Genomic DNA, 27283 nt, shown 5'->3' with positions numbered 1-27283 from the left:
TTTCAGTCTATCATGAAATTACACATTTAGAGTATATTATATGTTCCAGAAATGGGTCATAAAAGTCCTAATAAAAATCATCACTTGGCCTGTAAAGTACCTACCTCTAACACCGGTAATTTTGTTTTTATGTACCAACAGCAGTAATGATAATCATACTTTGCTCTTTTAGAGCAGTCTTCACCCACTGATCTCAATGCTCTTTAACAAAAAAGGAAAAAAAATAAAATCAATCACCTTTGCTGCACTGGAAGATCAGTGGAATAAGGAGGCCAACATACTACCCTGTTCCTTTCAGCCCAAATCTTAAGTTGCTGTTCGTTCCTTTAATCTTTCCTAGTTATGCCTAAGGAACCTGCCCCTATTCTCAGGATTAAAGGGACAGAGCAAGAAGAGTCTCTGTCATCATTCCTTCATCAGTCATCCTTTTGATGAGAGCAGCAGGAGAGAAAAGTCAGTCCTTTAATTAAGTCAGCAGCCCTCCAGTGTTGTCTCACTAGTTGATGGGGACAGGAAGGATGACATCATTGGACAACACGGCCTGCTAATGCCTTTCTCAATTTACACTCAGGAAACAACTGCCTTCATATTGAAATATCAGAGGAAGTCTAAATGCTCCTGGGAAACAGATGATCTGAAGTAGTTTACAAAAGCCAACAAACACTCCAGAACTGCCACAGAGGAAAGGGAAATAATCCCTAGATACAGAACTGGCTCTGTGCCTGGTGAACCATGGAGTTGCCATTAACTGCCATCTGATTGTCCAGTATATCGGGGCTCCATTGTGCTATGCTGACAAATCCGACTGGTCACAAAAGGATTCACCACTTTTATCCCATGCTGTTTGCAGACACCTGCTAGGGCAACCGTTAGGGTTGCTGGCTATGCAGCATGAACTAGAGTAACTTTGAGGAGGTTCTCATCAATCCTGATGACTGGCTTTAGTTACGCAAGATTAGAGATAAAATGGCACTACAAAATACACCTTTGCATTCTCTTGGAATGCTTCAGAGAAAGCTGATCATATGGTCTTAGCACAGCCTATAGGCATGAGAATATAATACCTGGCTCATTCCTTCTCCTATCAAAACCACAAGAACTCTCTTCATTGCAGTGCAGCAGTACATGTTGTGTTTTAAACAGGAATTGTAAGAAAAAATTTAAAAAGCATGTGAGATTGTTAAAATAGTAATTTCTCTGCAATTGGATTAAAAACGTCAAATCAATTTTTCTGCAGATCTTGAAAAGACGATGTTTTCTTCTATGGAAATATACAGTCTTATTAAATGTTAACAGTTTAGAGAAGCACCACTGAAAACTTTCACCTTAGTGCAACAACCAGAGTTTTTTTATCATAACAAATCTAGTGAATGTGAAGTACAACTGTAGTAAAAAAAAAAAAAAAGTTTACCTGCAGCTGCTGATCTAGTTCTGGAAATGCCAAAGGGAAATTTTCAGAGGAAGCATCATCTAAAAGGTAAACATGATGTTAAAAGTCAATGTCTACCAAAAAGGGCATTTCAAATGATCTGTTTGATGCAGTTCTACATTGAATATAGTCACAATAATATCGGGATCCTGCAAACACCTCCACATCTGCTGATTTTTCTACCTTTGCGGTGCCTCAATAGACTCCTTGAAAATACTAGTGGGCTGTCAATAAGAAAATGTTTAGGTGCTGGAAAGACAGAAAGCCTATTTTGTACTGCTGTGATTAAGAAAAAAAAACAAAACAAAAACAGTTAGAGCAGTAGAACGTGATAATTTAATAAAAACAATAAATCCACACAATCTTTCTTCCTGAGCTCTCCATTACACTGCAAAGTAAAGAACCTTCCAAGGATATAGTCTGTACTACCAAAGAGTTCATTACTTGAATGAAGGGAAAGATATCTTCCCCATCACAATATAATGACTTATCAGGGCTAAACCAACGGTAATAGAAACCTTTTCTCCCACCACCCAAAGGCAACCACAAGAACATACAAACCAGCCTGGCAACCCTGGAACTAGAAGACCGTTTACCTACACAAATGTGATTAGAATGGGGAAGCACCACAACTTTCTCCATCTTGCAAAGAAATGTCTTTACTGTAACCTGTAGATAACAATCCTTATGGGCTAGAGTTAGTTTATTCATGACAACAAGACAAACTGTGTTTTTATTTATTTCTTTATTTTTAGTACAGGCTTCCAGCAAAGGTGGGACAGACTGCGCCAGTTACGTCAGTGTTGTGATGTGGACACCTGCCCACTAGTAGCTGGACCGAGATCAGAAATATGAATCATACTTGGTAGCGTCACAGCTAGCCACTGCAATATTTCTTTCTCAGTGACTTTCACACTATCAGTTTTGCATTGGATTGTGATGACTGTTTGTGTATCTTACTGCAGGTTACGGGAGGTGAAGAGAAGGTTACTATTAGCTAGCTTACAGTCAGTTATTTGTGATGTGTCAAAACTAAACAAGGATGGCTCTCACAGGAGAAAATTGCTAACATAGGTCAGATCCTGCAAAGTGCTCTATGCTGGCAGACTTGTACACTACAACAAAACACCAACAAGATTAAGAGGACCACTTATCAAAGCAGGATTCTGAATATTCTTAAAGAGTATAGACTAGGATTTAAATTATTTGTCAAATATTTGTTCTCTCTTTATCCTGCCCTCAGTGGTCATACAGCAAAGTAGGTTAGGGGTAACAAGTGAAATAAGCCACCTTATCCCATGAAGAATAAACATACTGGTTAACATATGGTCAGAGTCTTACTTCAGCTAACATAGATAGAGCTGGGTGCCTCTAGAAAGGGATGCCCAGAGAAGAAAAAAAAAAATAGAGTGATACAAAGGGCAAGAGCAAAAGCTTTTGAACTTCCTCAGGAAACAAAGCGAAGTTCTATATTTTCATGGCGTAGGGGTCTTGCTAGTATTAACAAAAAGTCATACACACACACAACTTCATTTTTCACACCATGTCCCAAACATGTCCATTCTGGAAAATACTTAAATTGCTTTAATTGTATAGAATTGTATCATGCCGATATATAAGTGTTTACCTTTAATTTGCTGTTGCTTTCTTGTACACTATTTAAAAATAGACTAATATTCTAAAAGAAGAAAGATGAATCATATGGCAAGGCTAAAAGGAAGGACGGAATAGGACTCAGTCTGACTAGGGGTACAGCTGCTCTACAAATATTTAGCTGAATAGCTGTTAAATATTCTGACAGAGATACTGGACCAGAGTCGTGGACAGCAGTTAAGCTGCTATTTGTTTTGACAATTCCAGCACTACAATCTTTGGTACGGTAGCTTCAAGAAGGGACCTCGAACAATTTTAACTTAAGAAAAAACAAAGCAAAAGTGATCCCAAGAATTTTAAAGAAACATCAGCCAATAATTACTTTTTCACTGCATCGGATATTGATAGGAAAACAAAATTACTGCAGTGTCACAATATTAGAAAGTATATTGGATTATCTTCAGAAAAGAACCAGTAAAAAAAGTTTGGAAATACTTTAAAAAGGATGGAATAGTGAGAGAAATTACTATAGAGGAAATCCTTTCAATAAACAGATGTTCCCTGCTTATTTTTTGAACTCAAGTGACTGAGTCAATGGTACTAAAAATAGAACATATTGGTATCCTAACCATTATGGCATACCATAGTACATTTTATAATGGGCCTGCCCTAGCATCTATGGAACAGCTGCTAGGGTTTTTTTTAGTTATGATAGTTTAAGACTTGTTTAAATCATCATCTGATGTGCAGAACATCATCGAGAAAAGTTGGGGACTTCAGTGGCTTGAAATTTTTCTGAGTTCCTAATTCTCTTAGGCTCCTCTGAAATTTTCAGCTGAAGTATTTAATTTACAAAAATGAACAGAAATCTTCACAGCTAACTGCAAGCTTGTTTTCCACAAAAAGAAAAACAAAAAACTTTCCCCACAGCTTCCAGTGAAATAAATTACTGCATCAGATCAGTCTGTATTTCACTGTTGTCAAAGTAACAACCACAACAATAACAACAAAAATCACTTGGTAAAAACTAAACACGTTTAGATTTCACACAAGGGGAAAGCAAATGGCAGCAGTCATTCGCCTCCTAAAACTTTTTTGAGGATGTTTTCAGAAAGTCAAGAGGAAGGATATAAACTCTTGCATTTTCTTCCAAAAGAATCACTATTGCCCTTACAACCTTGAATACTTGGTGTTACCCAGGAGATCAGACAAAATCACATTGGCTTCTAGCCTTGAAAATCCATGACTCTGAAAATCGGAAACAGTGAAAATGTCTGAAATGTCAAAGAAAACACTCTGAAGATCAAAACACTCTCATAACTATCTCCTTACTTGTCTGTATTTGTTCTTTTCTATTCTACATCTCCTTAACTAGACAATAGAATTGAGAAATATCTCTTTTTCTCCTTTTCTCAATTTATTATCAATATTTAATGAGTGCCTCGATTGTTATAAGGAATCACTGATATAATCAAAGACCCCCTTTATAATAAAGTTAGTGGTTTTTCTGTACCACAAAACCCTGAAAATAACTAGGCTGATTCTTCACCAGATACAAACAGCATCTCACCCCTATGGTCACTATTTTACTGCTCCCTTCTCTGTGACTCATAAAGAAAAAGGATTTATAATTCAAGCTGGTTGTTGAAAATATATTTTGTTTAAAAATAAAAATATAAAAACAATCAGAGACTGCAACTTGCTGCACCTGAAAACGAGCCAAGATTCTGGTCAAAAGGAAACAAGAAAGGAGGAAAAACATACACGTGAATGTTATGGCCATACCAGCAAACTCAACAGCACTAACCTGTGACGTGAAAGAGTCAGATCAGGGACTTCATCACAGCCACCTAAGTTAAAGTCTCTGTTCCACGATTTCTAAATGAGTAGCGCTTCCTGATTTCCCATGGATCCTAAAACTAATTTTGAAGGTCTGTATTCAAAAGTGTACTAAAGGTAAAGACCTGTACTCTGATTACAAGATGAACTCTCTGTACATAACAGTGGATGTTTTTTTAACCAAAGACTTTGTTCATGTGTACAGAATAGTTTGACTTTCATGTTTGTTTCACCAGGTTCATACATTCGCTGTGCTTGTTGCTGAAAACTGTCCTTAAAACAAAGCATCTGAGGGAAGGTCTCCAGGGAAATCACTTCCTCCTTCTGCTTTCCATTCAGTCAGGCTGAGACAAAGTACCCTTCTGTGCCAGAGCCAGCTCTCTGACCATTCCTACAGCAAAACTAACAACATAACAAAAGAACAAGCTCCCTAAGCATACTGCCCAGCCAACACACCTTCATGCTGAAATGGCACGATGGGCAGCTTTGTGTAAAGACAGCAAGGCTAAGCCTTCACTGTCCAGGTGAGTTCTTGTCTCTCTGCTGATAACACTTATTAATACAAATGTGAGATGGGCTTCTAATGCGTGGTATAGAGATCCACACAAGCCATCTGATTTAGAAGGCTGACCTGTATTAAGACTGATTGTCTTCACACAAAAGGCTTACTACTTATCAGTGATGTCCTGATGCACTCAGTCCCCTGATATATGCTAATGTTGCACATTTGAGAATGAATCATGCTTTTGGGAAAGCTTCACTTGTTTAAACATGTTCTGGCCTTCTGGAGATTCCAATAGCCCAAACTGCCATCGTGTAGATGAACAAGCGAAATCCCTCACACTTCACTGTCTGACTGACACAATGTCTGGTACAATGAAGTGTAACACCTCAGTCTCTTCCTATGTGGCTGCTCCATTTAGCTGAACTGTGGGCTATGGTCAATAGTTAATGAATAAATACTTTAAGAACAACCTCTGATTTACTTGCAGTATAAACTTGCAAATTACAGTTTCTCTAGGATCTTCACACAGATAGACAGAAATAGAACATAAAAATTTAAATGTGTTGAAAGCACATTAAGGTTGCTAAATCAAGCACTCAAAATTTAGGAAATGCCAATCACAGCTCTGCTTCCTTGAGTAACTGAGTTATGATCCAGTCTTTAATTATACACTCAGGTACTATTTTTTTCTCCTATATGCGTGGGCAAGTGTATTCAGATCTCTTCCTCCTAAATTAAAGAATTAAATTGGTAATGTAAGTAGGCTGTTATCCTGTAAGTGGATCAGCCCTTTCACAGTGTTGTGGTTTAACCTGGCAGGCAGCTAAACACCACACAGCCGTTCTCCCCCCATGGTGGGATGGAGGAGAGAATTGGAAAAAGAGGTAAACATCATGGGTTGAGATAAAGACATTTTAATAGGTAAAGTAAAAGCTGCGCAAAGCAAAGCAAAACAAGGAATTCATTCACTGTTTCCTGTCGGCAGGCAGGTGTTCAGCCATCTCCAGGAAAGCAGGGCTCCACCACATGTAACGGTTACTTGGGAAGACAAATGCCATTACTCCAAACGTCCCCCCCTTCCTTCTTCTTCCCCCAGCGTTATATGCTGAGCATGACATCATATGGTACGTAACAGCCCTTTGGTCAGTTGGGGTCAGCTGTCCCGGCTGTGTCCCCTCCCAACTTCTTGTGCACCCTAGCCTACTCGCTGGTGGGTGGTGTGAGCGGCAGAAAAGGTCTTGACTCTGTGTAAGCACTAGACCTTGCAGCAGGACAACACTGGCAAACTGTGTATTGGGTCCAGTCTTGGTCCTAGGGGGGCAGTGAGATCCAGCAGCTCCAGCCCTGGTTATTGACAGACAAGCATAGACTCATCAAATTCGTCCTGGAAGGCTGTGTGGCTAAGTGACTGCAACTTGGCACTGCTGCGTGAAGCTCCCAGGCTTCTATTCATGGCCCTGCCTGACGTGACCTTACACAACCTCGCAGTTACCTCACTCGTAAAATAGTGGGGAATGGTCACTGCCTGACCCAGGAATAGGCTATGAAGGCCTGCTCAATAATAAGAGTTGTGGACCTCCCAAAACCAGCAACAGCCCATAACAGAAGAGATAAGATCAAAGCCCTCCTACTCCATGTACCTTCACCCAAGCCTAAAGCATCCTCTGACGAATGCACAGCCACTGTCCCTTTGAGCGTATCATCTCACCTAAGTTGCTGTCTAACTTCCCAAAGATCAAGCCACTTATTTGTAGGTTGGTGTAGTTTTAGGAAACTAGCTTTGTAAATTTTAGCCATATATTTTAGCAATCCCCACTGGTTTTCAATGAATACATTATCTGCTGGAAAGCCTCTGTTGCCATTAAAGCCAAAATAAGGATGGAGTAGGGATTTGAAGGTTGCTATTGAAGAAGCAACCATTGCAAAAGAGTCTTGCATGATCAACTATAGCAGTAAAAAATTCTTCATGGTCACTAGCATAACAAAGGCATAAAGAGGAGTAAAATAAGTCATTTGCTATGCTTGCAAAAATATTACACTGTTTCACTGTCTGTCAATTTCAATAGAAGATGTATATTTTGCCTTTGTTATCAGTGATTTTTCTGGAGAGTGCTATCAGCGGCAGACTAATTTCAACCAAAAGAAATTACTAACAATTTCAAAACTAGTCATTTATCACCACATGTCACTAGCAGAACTTTTCAGCTAGATTCAAGCTTTTATTCTAGGAGGGAAGGTGAAGAGATGTTTACCTATAAATCTTCCCTTAGAACTATTACACAAAACAAATCCACTTGTCTAAATTTAATAAAGTTCCTATTACAATCATTCTATCTTAATATGTTCAGTAAATAAGAGCTAGTGATATAAATTAGGACATATTGAATTTCATTGGTTTAATTAAATTGATGTTGATAAACTACAATGAACTTTCTATTTGGGAACACTTATTTAAATTTTGGAACACCATATTCACTTTAACTTGCATCAGTTTCCCAGTGATACAAGATGAGCTGAAATAATATGTTTCAAATTCATTAATTAAAACAGTACCTTAGGTCAAACTGGTGCAATACAGCGTGCAGACACACCCTGGGAAACCTATGTTTGATGGCAGCTTAGTGAACTTGAGTAAAAGAGACAAACATAGATATCTATATATACAGGAATAAGAGACACACAATAAAACTGTCTTCTTATATAGCACCCGCTGATGGGCTGCTCCTGAGACTTTTAAGGAACTGGTTAGCCTACTTTCACATTAAAAATACTGCACAAAGCTGGCCAGGATTTCAGTCATCAGGTGTTGACTGACAAATAATATAACACAATTAAATTATTTCTTGTACACTCAGGATAAGCCAGCTCCGCTCTTGTAGGTCAGTTAACACAGAGTTATCTCTTCTCATGAGTTGAGAGCAGTTTCTCCTTTCGCTGCTCCTCACACCCAGTGCTTGGTTGCAATCCTAGCCAGTGAGATAATCACCACCCAGAAGAAACATTCCATTTCCCCTTTTTATATCTAGTTATGCTGCCAGTTCCTCCTAGTAAGCAGTTGTACAGTCCCCGGAAGGAGAATGCAGCCTTACTTGGTGAAAACTGTCACTGAGCCTTTCAAGTGAGGTAAAATTTAAGGAAAAGCTTATGTCAGATTCCCTCACCACTTAGCCCTGGTGAAGGACTTTTTATATATACCCTAGCAGTACACAAGCCTCACCTGATGCTTTACTATCACACTTACAGCAGGTAACTCCTGTTTGAACTGAAAACAAATATCGTTGTCAAGGAGAAAAAAATATTAAAGAAATACAAAAAAAGGAGGAAAAAAAAAAAAAGCCAAGTATAGAACACCTAAAGGTCCATCTGCTAAATGTTTTTGCAGCTCATCTTAAAAAAAAAAAAAAAAAAAAAAAAAAGTGTTACATACTTATTTTTACTCTCTTGATTCAACTATGGTTTGCTGGAAATTTTCAAACCTGATAGAAGTTTATTTCCTTGCCTTCTTTAAATATATTAAATATAGTAACCATGTTCAGGCTTACCACTAAGAGCAAGAACAGAATTCCTGTGACATGGTAAAACAGTATGCTGGTTTAGACCTCCTGGTAGCCCCCAAGGGGATGTGATGCAGAGGAGAATATGGCACTCACTTTACTGCTTGCCATTTAGTTTTATCAGTACCCATAGAGATTCTGGATTGCATACTGCAGGAACACTTGTATATATACAATAAAGGACTCAAAATTATGGAAAAGTTTAACAAAATGTAGCAGAAACAGATTATCTTTCTGTAACTGAGTTTCTTTCTCTAAATGTTAAGAGAGAGGCTGGAATGATTAGCAGGATAGAAAAGTAAAAAATAAAACATGATGCAATGTTAAGGAAGCTAGGCTTCCTGCCTTTCATGTCCTCTTCTTCCAAGCTATTCACAACCTTGTCATTTCCTACTGCCATCTCTTGTCCCAAACCACTCTACCCTCTTTGATTTTCCCATGGTCTCAGCTTTCCCTGACTTGTTTTCAGTGTCTCACATAAACATTCTTTTTCCATAATTTGTAAGAGCACTCCCCTTTCTTTTACATCTCTCTTCAAGATCTTTGCCATAATTCCTGTAAGAAATTTACCATGTTACTGTATCCTGAGAGATGAGAATGATTCATTACTACTTTCTGTAATAAAAATGTAATTACCAGATTATTTTAATTTATTTAAAAAAGGGCACATAGATAGCCACGTGCTTCCTTATTTTCCTTGTCCCAATCTTTCTGTGTCACTCATCTTTATGAGCTGAAAGTTATATGCAATAATATACAAAAATGTTTGGTTTTAAATTCCCTTGCATAGGGGATGAGAGTCTATTTCAGGCTTGTAGCTGCAAATTAATATTACACAACAATTAGCTAGGAAAGATAATGCATATTCTAAAATATTTTTTAAATGGGAAAATTGTATTCAAGCTGAGACTCTATTCACACAAAGCTCAGGAAGCAGCCTCACACATAACCCTACAATGCATACTGTCCCATAAAGCACTCATCAGCAGAGGGTTTCAGTTACTGTTATCAGAGATCCTTATATTTCATGCCATAAACACATCTCAACCCTGACTCCAGGCACTCACCTTTAGCAACAGCACAGCCAACTTGTTTTGGGATGTCCCAGCTTCTGATTTACTTTATTTCATTCTGACTTCTACTGTTGGGCAACAGCTCTCTAGACCTTAATAATATTTAAGATGCAAACTAATAATATTTGTCTATTCCAAAGGGTCCATGTCTGTACAGGGTATGTTTGGGGAAATTAATGCTCAGTCAGCACTAGCTGGCAGGATAAACATCAATGCAATTTCTGCTGCTTTCTCAGGGAACATGCCATGTGGGGCATCCGTTTCCTGAAACCTTTCACCAAGCTGGGCATGTGCGGCACTTTCCAACCTTCCTGCTGAAGGGAAAGTCTCTTCCTGCTCTAGCCTCATCCTCAGTACAAAACGTCCTTTTACTTTTCTTGTCTTAAAATTCCTTAAAATAAGACACATTGCATATACAAGTAAATTTGATAGTTAATTACAGTCCTAAGTATATTCCACAAATCGCTGAAAGAAAGCTAAGATCTAAACTGTCAGCCTAGGGGGTTTAGTCTAATGAAATTGTTAATGGAAACATTAAAAGTTATCAGACAGAAAAAGTGATCACATGCTATCACTCAGGAAAAAAATCCTCCCATAACACTGAACTTCATTTGATATTGTAAACACTGGTAAGAACATGTAAAATTTAAAAGCAATTACTTCATTGTGGTTTACTCCATAAATTAAACTGTACCTGGGGAGTCATTCAGGCTGAAGGCAATTCGTACTGGCTTATCAGCAGGTACCCTGGCGGTGGTGATCATGTGGGCACTTGAGTCAATGCTTTTACTTGTTTGTTCCAGCTGCAATAATACAAACAATATATTTATTACAGAGCATGTGACACCATTCAACAAATGAGTTTTAATGCTTTTCATGCATTCACAGCTACCTTTCTCATTCTAGCAAAGCAACGTTTAGAATCAAAATCAAGGAAGCACCATTTCACTTTTCCATTTAAAAAGGATTCAAGTGAAATACAGTGCAGAGACTGCCTTTCTTTTGCTATTCACAGATTAGAAAGAACAATGGCAAAGGAAGCTTCCCCTCTCCTCACCTGCTTGCTCCCCGCCATTGCCCCTTCAGCAAGCCTTGACTCGTGGCAATGCTGCCTGGTTCTGAAGGTGAAGAAGGAAGAAGGGGTGGGGAGTTGAGAGTAACATGACCCCAAGCCTGCCATGTGATTGGAAACGTGCACACCACTCCACATGGTGTCAATGAGGAGGCACCCATCCTCCTGCCTTCCACCCATACTCCCCCAGTCAAACTGTGCCTGATAGTCACACACTTAATGGTCAGAAAGTTACTGGGTCTCCAAACCTTGGTGGTGATTCTTCAGCGGAACTCTGTGCAGGTGAAGGGGTCTGTCTGCATGGGTCTGACTCCCGGATTGGGACCTTATTCAGTCCTCGGTCTTTCTTCTGAGACCACCAACTCCAAAAAGTGGTTTTACTGAGATGAAACCCTGTCCATTAAGAAAACTGCTAGTTCATTTCAAGCAGGGCACTAAAGAATCATCGAGCAACAAAAGAATTAGCTACTACTGATCTGTAACGGTATAATTAAAGCATCTCTGAACACTCAAAAGTTGTACTCAGAGCTCTACCATGTATATTTAACCTTTTGAATAAGCAGTTTTGGTTAAACTATTGAATAGCTGAACGCAAACTTAATCTCCTTGTATACCTAGCACAAAGCTGCTAAAATTCACAGATACTAATCTTCTGATTAGCTCCATGTGTGGAGAACATGAAGTCAGTGGGACTTCATGCATGCAAAAGATCTGCCCATAAAGAAGTTATTTTAGGACTGAAGACTATGCTATCCAGAGTGCATTGTATCCATACCAACTATGTGGACAATTAAGAGACTCGCTTTTAAATTACCATAAAAACTCCTCAGTCAATTAGAAACCAAGTTCTTCAGGAAAATACAATTAATTTAGTAAAAGTTGTACCACATGTCAGTAGACAACATGGCATTTAGCTAATGAAAAGAAAAGATGGATTCCTAAGCCAATAGTCTTGCAGTTTTTCAGTGAAGTAGCTATTGTGTTGCAAGGAAATCCCAACAATTCATTCTAATTTACACTTAATTATTTGGCAGTGTCAGAAAGTCAATAGAACAGAACAATATTTCAGGATTATAATCTTTCTTGGTGATGCACAAGTGAATCAAACTCTTCCCTGGCATCACTGCCTTGCAATCAGTGAAAGAGTATCAAATTTGCATTTGGCCCATTAATTTCAGCATTTCTTTTTTATTTGCTTTGTCTGTCTTAATATTTAGCTAGCAGAGTGACACAGTTACTCTGTAGCAATGCTACACAAGAAATTGTTCTTTGAAGTGCATAATCTTTTCTCAAAATAACAACAAATATTCTAAAATGATTACTTTGAACAAATCTTATTTGGACCTGAGAGTGTCTCTTTGTACTAATAGATACAGGATATCGGGAATCGTTCTTTACTCCCCATTACTAATAATCAAGACACACAAAAATTGAACTGATATGTATTGGGCAGAGACAAGGAAAAGTCGACTAAACTGCCGCAGTGTATGTTTTTGGGCTCAGGAAAAGATCCCTGGAGTCAACTGAAATATTCTATTTTTAAGTGCATTGCATTAGACTAAATAACTTTTACCTTCTGAGCATTATTGATCTTTTTTTCCCCCCAGACTGTCACTTTATATGAAACATCTGAGACCTCTCACTGTTTTAAAAAAAAAACCAAAACAGAACTACTAATCCAAAATTCTTTGTCATATTTCCCTTCCGTATCTCCCAATACAAGGTAAAGCAAAAAAAAAAAAAAAAAAAAAAAAGAAGAGATTTTAAATGATAAACACATCCTTGAAACAAGGCTGTTTGTTTATCATTCTGTGTTGGTGGTACACTTTCTCCTGACATCTGCGTAGCATCTCAAGTGGTCTTCCACATAAAAGTATACTTAACATTTCATATCATAGCCTAAGAAATTAAAATGATGCATCCTGCTAGATGTTTTAAAGTTGCCATAACAATGTTGCTAGGAATAAATCTGTTGTCTTATCCCAGTCACATACTCTGTTGTCTGCGATGTCTTTAAATTACTCTTTTAACCACCTACTATATGAGGGCAAAAATCAATACCCCTTCAATAAGCAACAGGGAATTCTATCATAACACCAAAGAGCATTTTCATTTTATTCCAATCCACAAAAACAAATCTCATCTTTATAAGCAGCAATTACCCTGCTATCCATTTTTTTTTTTTATGTTGCATTTATCCCTTCGCTCCTTTTTGTGCGGAATCTTCAAGCTCTTCATCACAAAAAGCAATCAAAGGGAAAGGAGAGGGATGGAAGCAGCCCATGTGCAAATGAGGTGATACAGGAAACACGCAGACCGACTGCCCCCAATTCCCCACCTGCTTTCTCCATGCATGAAGAACAAGATCTCTGCAGGCAGAGATGAAGGTGAGTGGGCAACCTGGAATTTAACGAGATTTAATGAGCAGCTCCCTTCTTCACAACAATTGCCTATAGAACTGGCTGCTGTTTCTCCATAAAAAACCTGCAGCAGAACTCAGATTAAGTGCTGTTACCGCTCTATCAATTTAGTTCAGTTTTCACACCTGTTGCCTTACCTCACTTAGCGGAGTGTCTGCACTTGTATAATCCAGGGCCAGCCACTGCCTTGGCTTGTCGTTGCCTTTATGGAGTAAAGCTTCAATAAAAGAAAAGGCTGCACCTGCTGCATAGCAACAAACTGACAAGGTCTGAGAAGCTGAGACAGCTGTCAGGGCAACATGCTGCTACCTGCACTTCCCATAGGCTTTGCTGTCCCAAAAGATCACCCTTTTCCGCTTTTCTCCACAATTCCGCTTTTCCTTCCTCTCCGTGCCAGTGATGAGGGATTATGATGCTGTCACGCTTCAGGGAGGAAAAAATCCTTCTGTCACAGGCATTATTAAGCAGCAAACTGTGGCGAGCCCAAGATTTTTAATTCATTAGTCCTGGCAAACCTAAAATACAAACAGACTTGCTTCATAGGACAGGAATGTTTTCAGCATGACCCAATCAGTGTCTGTGTCTATTCCAGCAAACTGGCAAAGATAGCATGACTCCAGTCAGCAAAAATGTCTGCGGCTCCAATCAGCTTGGGCTGACACTGCCAACTTGGACTGGCTACAAGCGAACTATCAAATGATAGCAGTGACTATCAAAGCTAACAACAAGGGATGGGCTTGGTGTGTTAGGCTAGGTTCAAGCTGGCTTTGGTCAAGCCGGGCTTGCTTAATAGCAGATGATAGCCCTGCACTTCTGAGGAGGCAACGGGCAAATTTCAGAATGCGTACGCTGCGAAAGCAGATGTATTTATAGATGAGCTGGTGATGGCAGTGATAGCTGAAGCTGACTAAATCAGAGATTTGACTGAACTCAGAGGATTTCCTAGTGCGATTTCGGATAGCTTTTGTCAGTCTTGAAACCACAGGCAAGCAATTAATAGATAAATCTTGAAGTATCACAAGAGAGATGAATTTATTCAGCTGAAACTTTTATTTTCTGTAGCTGTGTCATGCACAGGTACTGCTAACGTGACTTCTTTGATTGACTGCTATCACAGCCATTAAAACAAATGGAGAAAAATGGAGAACAATTACGGAATGAAACCACAGAATATCTTCATATTTATTGTTCTGTGCTTGAAAAGGGGGTTCTCCTCCTTTTATATTACAAAATGTATTCCAAAGGTATGTTTTATATTTTTAAATTTTAAAATTAGCTAACCCAGATCTCCTCTATATGCACACTGCTAGAAGATTCTCTTGGCTCAGCTGAGATACAGAGAGGTTGCAGGACAAATAGAGATGTGGAGGTCTGAAGTCAAATTTTCATCCTTCCTCACCCCCTCACCTTCTGGCCCTAGCCCAGGATTGATCTAATCAGTGCAAATCTCAGGAAGCCAGCAGTTGCCCCTGTGGCCTCAAAAGACCTTTTTCATACTTTGAAATGACTAAACTGCAAAGATATTCTACCCACACTGCCTTTCCCCCAGCAATGACCCAGGAGGGTATCAGACAGCTACACCATTAGTTAGGTATCTGGTGAGGCTGTCTTTTTAACTGCAGTGTGATTTCAGAGGAGACTATGGGCTCTGCCCCGAAGAGTTAGTGAAAAGTGGGGCTGTGCCTCTGACTGTGCTGACCATTTTCTCTTCTCTTGATGTGTTTCTGAAAAGACTGAGGGTTCCTTTCTATATGTTTCCTTTGGAAGGGGAGGGAGAGAGATTTATCTCTGATCACAACCATTATTGCAAATAACATTCTACAGCTCAATACCATCAGCAGCTGATATTGATCTCCAGCTCCAGGTCCAATTACTGTGAAAGTATTTGTTTGAAGATACAGAAAATCCTGGCTCCGGTGAAGGGTGAAGTCACTGAAAATATTCTGCTTCAGTTTCCACGGAGCCAGGGTTTCCCCCAAATCGTAAGATCCTCTTCTGCTTTGTATGGACAGATGGTATTTAGATGGTATGAGTGCCTTCATTACATGCCATTACAGTAGAGCCTAAAAAAGGCTCTCTACGTAAAATCTTAAGACATGCAAAATCTTCAATAGCCATGACAGCAGGGGTCTTAGACAGAAATGATGGCTGAATAACCCAGGGGTGGTTTTTCCAGATGGCTCTGACACTCCGCATTTCCAGACTGACACTTCAGTTGTACTCAGTTTAAATAGTACGTGCATTTGCAAATTGAGTTCATAATCATTTTATGTTTTGTATCCATTCTATACACGTTTTTTAAATGTCAGTGTTTCTAGTTAAATCTGTATTATTATACACACTTTACAAAAAAAGGTTGAATTACCTGTGCTTCACTTAATATGCATACTCCTTTTCTAAGGGGTGTGCTGCTCCCGAGAGCTATGAATCATGTGCTAAGATACCAAAACTGCACAAACCAAAAGGCCGCTGATTTGCATTTAAATATCAGTTCCATGCTCTACACAATGATTAGTCACCTGAAGCTACTACTTTATGGAAGGTAGTGTATTTTTAAAATGTGAGAATATTATAGCATTCTGTATACAGAACATTAAATTTGAAGCATCAGGATGAATGATTTGACTGTTTTATCATCTATTTATTATTGGGGCTACCGTGCTAAAACCCCCAATAACATAGATTTACACAGCACATTTTAAAAGGCTCTCTAAGTTACCTTATAACAATAAACTAGGGAAGATCTCAATTTTAAACAACGGGGAAATTGAAGTCCAGGGTGCTTCACTTCCGTGACTTCCTCAAATTAATAGTCAAAGGCATTGTAAATTTTGGGTAGAGATAAGTCCCACTTCTCGTATTCACTAAGTAGGTGACTGAAATCTGTGTATCTAAGAAAATTACTCTCCCATTTATTCCAACACAAAAAATACTTCTTTACAACAGGCTGCACATACACCTCACAGTCATCTCTGTGAGAATTACAGAATGCTGATAACTCCGTTTTTTTTTGTGCAGGAGCACAGCCTGCCCTGTTTCGTTTCTAGCATATTCTTAGTCATCAGATGCCTGGTACCCAAGCAAAATTCTTTCGATCCTGTATCACATTGTGAAACTGGTGATATGCTAGAAGAGGATATCATGTTTTATTCGTCAAAAAACACCTTAAAGAAACACTCTAAATTAGGAACACTGGGACTTACTAATATTCAGTAGTAGAAACATGCAAATTTGTAACAATTTTTAGGATGAAGTATCAGTTATTCTACAGATGTAAAAAAAGCCAATATCTGCTATCTAATAAAACACCTGTTGCCTTCCCTTTTTTAGCTGTGCTACTTTCAATTCATCTCAGTTTCCTAGTATAAGTAGTATTTTAGTAGCATATGACCTCATTCATGCTAAAATGGTGTTTCACAGATTGCCAGTCACTATTTAAAAATACACTTTAAATATTCTAGCATATGGAAGATGTTCCAAGGAGAAATTTAAAAAAAAAATAAAAATGCTTTGCCTAAAACCACCTACAGAGCAAAATCTTCATTTTATAGATTCCTCTGAGTACAAACAGAATCCCATTTCTGACAGTTTCTGATGAACTTATTTCTGCAGCCAAATTTGTTAAAAATCCCACTGTGGGAGGGATTTGGTCCCCTTTACTGACATTGAGGCTGATCAGGGTGAAGCTGCTCCAGGCTATAGGGAATTGATTTTGAAAGCATAAACATTGGTGAGTTGCGTCCTTTAACTCCACATTACCTGTAGAATTTCCAATACCACTTGGATTGCATGGCTCAGAATTTGCCAAATATTAAAAGCTAGATAGTATATTCCATTCGTCTGCCATGGTAATTGAATAAGTGTGCTCACACCAGCCACAAAAATAGAATTTCTTTGTTGACTTTATCTCTTCTTGTAATCCATAAGGATAACCATTTCAACTCTGCATGGAACTCGGTAGAGAAGTGGTTTTTTTCTACAGCAGCAGTTATCCTAGGTAAGATCAGAGCATCCAATACGATGTAATCAAATCACAATATTCCCAGCCAGAAATCCAGAACCAGAGAAGAATACTTCTTTCTTGTCTTTTGGATAATGGAAAGGTATAGATCAAATATACATTATTTAGTCTTGGTGCACCTCACTCACAACCTAACATCCCAAGTCCTGACTACTGGAGCAGCCGACAGAGCACTTCATTACTGTTCTTAGATACTACCTCCGGTCTCCTTGCCTAGGTAGTATTTTAACACAGGTAAAATAACGTACTTTCCCCCAAGCTCTACACTCATAAATGGCTGAACCCTATCAGATGAAATTAAGTCATTAAAAGCAGCATGAAACATACATTGGACACTGACTTAAAAAATAGCACATAAGAAACTTTATAATTAATGGCAAATCGATATGCAATAGCTGAATTCACTTATATAGGATCATATATATCTAATGGAGATTGTTGCAGAGATATTAAAAAATTGGCTGTAATGTGGAATGCAGGTGTTGACTCAACGATTTTTACACCTGCCTTAAGACCAGCTGGAAATAACTGCATCTTGAATCATTTGAAAGCCTGACTGGCAAAAATCTTCATAGTTTCTACAGCAAACTCTAGACAGAAATTGTGGGAAGCTAATTCCGCTGAGGGGAAGAAAACTGAAGCCTTTGACATATGATGCTGCCAAAGACCCTTGCATATCTCTTGCACGGAAAACAAGATGAAAGCTGAAGTTGTTAGAAATATTACTGGAAAAGCCTCACTGTTGTCAGAAATCAGCAGGTGCAAACTTATATGCTTTACTCACATCAGCATAGAGATGGAAATAACCTTTAGAAACTGATTACAGGAAGAATGGTGGCACGTCATCTGAACAGGGAATGATGAAGCAGGATATGGATTGACAGTGTGAAGCAATTCACTGGGAGATCAGCGGCTGAGTGTTCAAAGCTAGCATTAGCTAGCACTGGCTAACTGGAAACACCAGTACTTTCTCGCAAGCACTTAAACACAAATGCATCAGTTTTGCTTACCAATTGCTTACCAATACCACTGAAGCACATCCAGCTGTCCTAGGATAAAAAGGCAATTGCCTGATATCTGTATAAAAGCGGAGTAATCACTCCATTTCAGTTGGACTTGCCATTCCTTAAGGGAATGTTTAGCTTACCTTACTTAAGAACTTACCTCAAGAGCATACTACAAGGCATTACAGCCTCACTTGTTGATGATGGCTGAGGTCATCATGCTCTCACAGATACACACACAAGACTTTTAGGTCAACACACTTTTTCATGAAGCTTTGCTGCTATAAGGAAGAAATCAGCATTCAGAAGAATGTGGTGAAATCCCCAGCAGCAGCTGGTATTTTGCCCATACTTGAAACCTCACTGCTGATTCAGCACCAAAACTGCCTTAGTTAATAGTGCCAGCTGGAAACGTAGAGGAGAAGTTTAGAAACAATAAATGCTAGAATACTTCTTAGCAAAAATTTTTCATTACTAAATGTGGCTTATAATAGTCCAGGAAGTCCTCACACCTCCTCTAGATATTTATCCTCCCTCCCTCCCTGAAGAGAAAACATGATATTATAACTAGCAAGAGCAGAGCAGACAGTTCAGCGGTGCGGTAGATGTATCAGGCACATGACTATCACACAATGACAGGATGTGTGTGCATGAATTTATCTTGTTCTGTGGAATGAACTACACTAAACAAGAAATCATTATGGTTACAAAGTCAAAAAACTGTCAGACTTATGACCTGCCTCCCTGTTTACAGTTGGATTGGAATCCTTGTGCATCTCTGATACGGTCTTTAATGATGGGTGCTCATGCCACTTTCCCCCACGAACCCAAATTCAGTCAAAATTGCTTGTTCCAATGAAAGATATTACATTTTTATAAACCCAAAGATATTATCTTTTTATAAAGGCACACTAGGGGAGAAAAAAAAAAAAAAAAAGACTTTTCTCTGTCAGATAAATTATACAAGACAATTTCAAAGGCCATCTTTCTTACTGAGGGACAGCTCCTGCCCAGAAAAAAAGACTCTACCAATTTTCTATTGGGACACTGACAAGACAAAGTAGGGTAAGGACAGTAAACTGCTTCTTTTTCAGAGGGGGAAAAGGGCACTTGAACTTTGTTCTTCCTAAATGATTATCCGTACCCCTGAGGCTGACTGCAAGTGAATGACCAAGCACTACCGTTTTGTCATTATTAATGCCAAGCTCTTCCTCTTATCACAGGACTTTAATAAGGAAGAAGCAGATATTCTTGTGATCTAATGTACAGGACTAAGCCAGTGATACTAATACTCCAGAATATTCCCATATTAAGTCACCCACACAATACTGTTTAAGTGCACTACTGACAGAAAAGACTTGACATTATCTAATTGGCAGTAGTCAAGATGACATATTGCTTCTAGAAATGACATAATATTGATATTTCTCACAAGAAAGAAATGCAAATAGGCTCTGCCATCAGTTTCTCACTGAAAAAAAATTAACAAAATACCCAACTTTTTTGTATGATTTTGTGTACTCCACAGGGGAGAATTCCAATGATTTTATCTCTTAAACTGAAACATGTCTGCTACAGCATTTTTGACAGGTTGGCAGTAATGACTCCCAAACATATTGCTTACCTTTGAAAACCCGTAATTCCAGACAACAGAGAATAAGCACTAATTTGTTAAGTCACTTACTTACACCTACTCCGTATTATGAGTAGAAGCAGCCGTTTACAGAGAGACCTGCTCTTCAATGCTGCCCCTTAGAGGACACATTCGAGAAATTCATCCACCTCATGTCAGAGCCTTTGAAGACAATACAAGAACTGGATCAGGACAGTATAATGTTGCACCATGTGAAACCGATTGACTATTTTGATACTGACTGTTCACCAGTATAGCATATTAACGTAAAACTCCTTAATCAGAGTTAATCAGGTAATTTCTTTAATAAGAAATTGCCTTTGCTACAGCAATTTTTGTCAAAAAACAACTTTGATTCCCCACACCATGTTCATGCAAGCCCCTAATGACATCCTGGTTTTGATTTTATGATTTTCTTCATGTGGTCATCCACAATAATCCAAGAACAAAGTTATATCTCCAAACTGAACCTGTACTGAATCTTTTTTAATCTCTTTTTTCCTTCCCTGCCCCCCCCCCCCCCCAAGCTCTGTTGGCAAAACCAGCTAATTGTTTTAACACCATGAACTATATGCAGGCTGCTGTACCTCCTGCTTGAGCTCTCCTAAATCCTGATTCTCATGTGAGAGTGACAGAAATGCCACTTTCACAGGGAGGCAGCAGGGAATATTGATCTTTAAATTATCTGAATTACAGGCTCCTGTTAAAAATGTTTAAGGTTCTCATCTTGAAAAATACAATATCTCTATCTATGTGTGAAGCTTCATCATACCTTGAATGCCTTTCCTTTACATGAGCGGTTAGATCTTAATGTCTGGTAACTGTCCATTTCAGATGAAACGTTATGAAACACAAGACTGCAGTCTCAAGTAGCCATCAATGGCATCATAAGAAAAGCTGTAAGATACGTGGGGTAGCACATACATTTTTGGGGGAACATTGTACATTCCAAGTTTCAGTTCAGATCATCATCTTCTCTGCCACTTGAGTGTTACAAGTCTTCAAACACAGTGCAAAATTAGAAAATTACTATTGACGTACCTAAAATGAAAATTACTCCCATTCCATTCACTTAGTTCTTACAGTTTTACAGCCATAAATAAAATGACAGTGGTTTAAAATGAACAAAACTAGCTATTAATAAAGCCCGCAATTCTTGAAATGCTAAATCCAGTAATAGAGTGCTGTTTACTAGAACTGGATAGTTTGTATTACCACAGCTTAGCGGTTGATGAGATTTCAATTTTAAAGCATTACTTTCAAAAGTTACAAAAACCATGACATATAGACATGACAGACTGCTTTTGAACTTTAAAAATGCAAAAAAAGAAAAACTGTTTCAAATATTTGTTCTATGAGAGCTTTTTTTACAAGCCATAATTTGCCATAATGATTACATAACAGTGAGAATTGAGAAATATTGTCTAATTCCACTTGCTGATGAAACCCCTTTTTTTAAAGTTCTGAATATCCAAATATTACAAGGTTTTTGCTATTCATCTTCACACTACCACTCACAGATTTCACCATAACCTCACTTAAGCCTCCTAAAACCAAGAAATAGACACAAAAAGTTAAAGCAGTAGGTTCCTATGAGACTGAAAGACGTTACGCAGAGGATTCATTCTTTTCTCCAAGATTTTGGGGAGAAACATTGAAAGCACATATCTGGAATCCTTTAACACAGGCAACTAGACATAGATGCACAACTGAAAACAACCTTTTCTTTAGAGCCGCTGAGAAGTCTGCAGGAGGGCTGTTGGAGCATTTGGAACCTTTCGGAACCACATATCATACAACAGTAAAAAACCTGTAATCCCGCTTGTGCTAAGAGTTCCCTTATTTTCACCCTGTTGATGGCTGAAGTCTCACAATCTCTAGCCCTTGTTCTCATGGGAGACTTCAACTTACCAGATCTCTGCTGGAAATACAACACAGCAGAGAGAAAGCAGTCTCAGAGGTTCCTGGAGTGTGTGGAAGATGATAGATAACTTCCTGACGCAGCTGGTCAGCGAGCCGACCAGGGGAGGTGCCCCACTGGACCTGCTGTTTACGAACAGAGAGGGCCTGGTGGGCGATGTGGTGGTCGGAGGCTGTCTTGGGCTCAGCGACCGTGAAATGATAGAGTTTTCAATTCTTGGAGAAGTAAGGAGGGGGGTCAGCAAAACTGCTACCCTGGACTTTAGAAGAGCAGACTTTGGATTGTTTAGGAGTCTGGTTAGTGGAGTCCCTGGGGAGGCAGTCCTGAAGGGCAAAGGAGTCCAGGAAGGCTGGATGTTATTCAAGAAGGAAGTCTTAAAGGCGCAGGAGCAGGCCGTCCCCGTGTGCCGCAAGTCGAGCAGGCGGGGGAGAAGACCGGCCTGGCTGAACAAAGAGCTTTGGCTGGAACTCAGGAAAAAAAGGAGAGCCTACTGCCTTTGGAAGAAGGGGCAGGCGACTCAGGGGGACTACAAGGATGTTGCGAGGTTATGCAGAGAGAAGATTAGAAAGGCGAAGGCCCAGCTAGAACTTAAACTGGCCACTGCCGTTAAAGATAACAAAAAATGTTTTTACAAATATATCAGCAACAAAAGGAGGGCCAGGGAGAATCTCCCGCTTTTGTTGGATGCAGAGGGAAACTTTGCCATGAAGGATGAGGAGAAGGCTTAATGCTTTCTTTGCCCCTGAGCTGGGAGATGGAGATAGGATGCAGAGTGAAGTCCCAGTTGTCGAAGAGGTGGCAGTCACTGACCTGCTCCTCCACCTGAATGCTCACAAGTCCATGGGGCCAGATGAGATCTACCCGAGGATACAGAGGGAGCTGGCAGAGGAGCTTGCCAAGCCACTCTCCATCATCTATCAGCAGTCCTGGTCAACCAGGGAGGTCCCAGATGACTGGAAGTCAGCAAATGTGATGCCCATCTACAAGAACGGCCGGAAGGAGGATCCAGAGAACTACAGGCCTGTCAATCTGATCTCAGTGCCAGGAAAGGTTATAGAGCAGATTATCTTGAGTGCCATTACGGGGCACGTGCGGGACAACCGGGGGATCAGGCCCAGCCAGCATGGGTTTATGAAAGGGAGGTCCTGCTTCACTAACCTGGTCTCCTTCTATGACAAGGTGACCCGCTTAGTGGATGAGGGGAAGGCTGTGGATGTTGTCTACTTGGACTTTAGTAAGGCCTTTGACACAGTCTCGCACAGCATTCTCCTGGAGAAACTGGCTGCTCACAGCTTGGATAAGTGCACGCTGTGCTGGGTTAAAAACTGGCTGGACGGCCGAGCCCAGAGAGTGGTGGTGAATGGAGTCAAATCCAGTCGGCGACCGGTCACGAGTGGTGTTCCCCAGGGCTCAGTGTTGGGGCCGGTCCTCTTCAATATCTTCATTGATGATCTGGATGAGGGGATTGAGTGCACCCTCAGTAAGTTTGCAGATGACACCAAGTTGGGTGGAAGTGTCGATCTGCTGGAGGGTAGGGAGGCTCTACAGAGGGACCTGGACAGGCTGGATCGATGGGCCGAGGCCAACTGTATGAGGTTCAACAAGGCCAAGTGCTGGGTCCTGCACTTGGGTCACAACAACCCCATGCAACGCTACAGGCTGGGGGAAGAGTGGCTGGAGAGCTGCCTGGCGGAAAAGGACCTGGGGGTGTTGGTCGACAGCTAGCTGAATATGAGCCAGCAGTGTGCTCAGGTAGCCAAGAAGGCCAATGGCATCCTGGCTTGTATCAGAAATAGTATGGCCAGCAGGACGAGGGATAGTGCCCCTGTACTCAGCACTGGTGAGGCCGCACCTCGAGTACTGTGTTCAGTTTTGGGCCCCTCACTACAAGAAGGACATTGAGGTGCTGGAGCGTGTCCAAAGAAGGGCAATGAAGTTGGTGAAGGGTCTGGAGCACAAGTCTTACGAGGAGCGGCTGAGGGAGCTGGGGTTGTTTAGCTTGGAGAAGAGGAGGCTGAGGGGAGACCTTATTGCTCTCTACAACTACCTGAAAGGAGGTTGTAGCGAGGTGGGCGTTGGTCTCTTCTCCCAAGTAACAAGCAATAGGACAAGAGGAAATGGCCTCAAGCTGCACCAGGGGAAGTTTAGGTTGGATATTAGGAAAAACTTCTTCACCAAAAGGGCAGTCAGGCATTGGACCAGGCTGCCCAGGGAAGTGGTTGAGTCTCTGTCGTGGTTTAACCCCAGCCAGCAACTATGAACCACACAGCCGCTCACTCACTCCCCCCCAATGGGGTGGGGGAGAGAATTGGAAGGGTGAAAGTCAGACAACTCCTGGGTTGAGATAAGAACAGTTTAATAATTGAAGTAAAATAAAATAGAATGATAGTAGTAGTGGTAGTAATAATAATAATAATAATAATAATAATAATAATATAATACAATAATAATGTACCAAGCAAGTGATATACGACACAATTGCTCACCACCCCCTGACTGATGCCCAGCCTGTTCCCGAGCAGCAATCCCTTCCCCCCCGGCCAACTCGCCCCAGTTATATACTGAGCATGACGTCATATGGTGTGGAATAGCCCTGTGGCCAATGTGGGTCAGGCCCCCTGGCTGTGCCCCCTCCCAGCTTCTTGTACGCCATGCAGAGCATGGGAAGCTGAAAAGTCCTTGACTGGTGTAACCACTACTTAGCAACAACTAAAACATCAGTGTGTTATCAACATTATTCTCATACTAAATCCAAAACACAGCACTATACCAGCTACTAAGAAGAAAATTAACTCTATCCCAGCTGAAACCAGGACAGTCTCCATCCCTGGAGGTATTTAAAAGATGGATAGATGTGGTGCTTAGGGACATGGTTTAGTGGTGGAGTTGGCAGTGATAGGTTAACGGTTGGACTTGATGATCTTAAGGGTCTTTTCCAACCTTAACAATTCTATGATTCTATGGTCCTGGGATAATTTATTATAACTACTAAGTCTGACCATAGATTAACTGAATAAGCCACACCATTACTAGTAACTTAACCTACATCATCAGTGGGTAAAATCATAAGAATTTATTTTTATTTGTTTTTTTACAGTAAAAATACTGTATTAGTATTAGTTCTCAAATTCATAATCCTTTACAAATTTCATCAGAACAGAGCATTTTCTTTTGTAGTTCTTCTGTACATGCCAGCAGTAACAGAAATGCAAGATCGAAGATAAAATGCTGGTTAGACCGTATTGTAGAGGATTGGAGGGATGGAGGCACAATGGAGTACCCCACTAGGTGTAAGTTCAAATTTCAGGGACTCTGAAGGCTTGAAAAGCAGGCATCAAACTGCTGATGAGAGCAAAGGGAGTTATACTTGTGTTTTCAAAAGCATTGTAAATGGAATCACACACTGCTGAATGACTGCTTTGGGTTTCCCGTCTTTCCCAAAGATGCCTTTCTGAACCCTATTCCACTGTATTTTCCTGAGTTCATGCACAAAGCAAGTCTAATGAGCAAATGTCTTCTTTTATTAATAAAGCAAATTAAGTTCAAATGAAGCAAAAACATAGCAGTGTGGTTTGGAGTCCTGTACACTCTGCCTTCCACCACTCCTTGCTGTGAAGGTGGTAGCTTCTAGGCCAACCTATCCAAAGCCTTTGTAAGTGATCAAAAGCAAGACAGTTGCTCTCTCAGAGTTTCTGCAGGTGTTGGGAACATAGATGACTCCCTCCTAAACCTGTGACATGCTGATGTTCGAGGTAAGAGTGGTGGTATGGCTTGCTGCCACATATTGTCCCACGTCAAGCACCAGTTTAATGTCTTCTGCTGTCTCTTCGCCAGCTGGCTGACAACAAGGACATCTGTTAGTGGATCAAAATAACCGATGTGATGCTATAGTATATGTTTTGGACCATTTTCATGCAAGAGAATGATTAGCAAAGAATCTGTCATGATCTCACATGTGGTTTACTGATGCCCTTATTTTAGTCAATAGAACTCAGAACCCGGACCATGAAGATGCATAACAGACATTTAGACATTCACTTCACTGTACTATGTTAAAAAACCCAAAATAATAGAAATGAAGAAGCTCAAATGCATCACAGATGAAATATATTCTTTGCTAAGCAGTAAACACCTAGCCTGCAGTGTTGGTAAGATAAGCAATACTGATGATGAAAAACAGTTAGGACAATTATCCTTCAAAAGCAAAAAAGATAGATTTCTTTATTGCTCGATTACTGTTTCAAGAATCTTAACCCCAATACAGGGTTTGAAATTAAATCTGGCTGATAGCCAACAAGGGAAACTACTGATACTGCTAAGTCAGGGATGAGGTGTTGCCACCTTCACCTTGGAACTTTGATGTCTGGTAACATCCTTTTGCTTCCCTCAGCCTAGTTCTCTTGTTCTCATTTCACCCATTCATTGTGTAGTATGCAAAGTGCCCGGAGATCAAATATTTAGCAAACACACGCAAATCTGAGTGAACAAAGTAATGCAGTATTTCAGTAGCTTTACGTATTGTCATAGCACAGTACAAACATTAGTTCCTGCTGATTAGATGTACATTAGGGTGATTTTCTTATTAAATAAACCTCCAGGACATTAACTTTTCTTTTGTTGTACACATTACAACACTGGTTTGAAGTTGTTTATTAGAAAAGTGTTTATTAGAAAATGTTCTCTGCTTATTCTTTATATGTAAACTGTGTTGCACTGCTTAAATGATACTTTGGTAACTATACATAATTATTTTATTCATATATATCTGTTACTTTCTTTTTCTCTACTGTGGAACTTAAATAGCAATGGTATAGTCTTCAACTTAACAGGTATTTTAGGCAGTAGGCAATGTGTCTTCTGTTCAGACACGAGATCACACTTTTGGGATTTAGCATGCAATACTGGGAACAAGTCCCATGCGAGAGTCCCAACTTTTGGCATGAATCCATTCCGTGGCCTTTGGCCCTTGCTACACTATGGCATGATTCCCTTATTTGTATAACGTGTTATAGTATCTCCTGCTTTGCAGAAGCACAGCATTTATTCATTAATATTTCTTTAAACACTTCAAGAATCATGTAGGAAAGACTATGCAATACTGCGCGAGCTATGATTCATCATTACAGCTAGGAAGGTTACGCAGTGCAGAAATGAGGGCTGCAAAGGTGTCTTTGGAATTCCTTTGATTCACAACCAAGCACGGATTCAGGCCAATTTCC

General features: G+C 39.9%; 1 protein-coding gene across 13 annotated transcripts in view; it reads right to left on the bottom strand.

The window, feature by feature from the left end:
• Window positions 1–22394, bottom strand: part of MAP3K7CL (MAP3K7 C-terminal like) — a 41927-nt gene extending 19533 nt beyond the window's left edge. The window contains exons 1-10 of one of the 13 annotated variants that reach the window (XM_087759119.1): window positions 22055–22394; window positions 20916–21040; window positions 20195–20305; window positions 18671–18791; window positions 18517–18555; window positions 13623–14000; window positions 11314–11458; window positions 11051–11111; window positions 10688–10796; window positions 1412–1470 (exon numbers count right to left, since the gene is read on the bottom strand). In XM_087759119.1, the coding sequence (XP_087615245.1) occupies window positions 1412–1470; window positions 10688–10796; window positions 11051–11068 (186 nt within the window). In that variant the 5' untranslated portion in view covers window positions 11069–11111; window positions 11314–11458; window positions 13623–14000; ... (3 more) ...; window positions 20916–21040; window positions 22055–22394. Of the gene's footprint in view, window positions 1–1411; window positions 1471–10687; window positions 10797–11050; window positions 11112–11313; window positions 11459–13403; window positions 13602–13622; window positions 14001–18516; window positions 18556–18670; window positions 18792–20194; window positions 20306–20915; window positions 21041–22054 lie in introns of those variants that run through there. The other 12 variants (XM_087759125.1, XM_087759126.1, XM_087759122.1 and 9 more) reach the window with 12 other exon arrangements.
• Window positions 22395–27283: the final 4889 nt, after the last annotated feature.

The sequence above is a fragment of the Nipponia nippon genome, unplaced genomic scaffold, assembly GCF_047370975.1.
Source record: "Nipponia nippon isolate SJK-2023a ecotype South Korea unplaced genomic scaffold, ASM4737097v1 scaffold_2, whole genome shotgun sequence".
NCBI classification, from domain to species: Eukaryota; Metazoa; Chordata; class Aves; order Pelecaniformes; family Threskiornithidae; genus Nipponia; species Nipponia nippon.
This window is presented reverse-complemented; position numbering and strand designations above follow the sequence as displayed.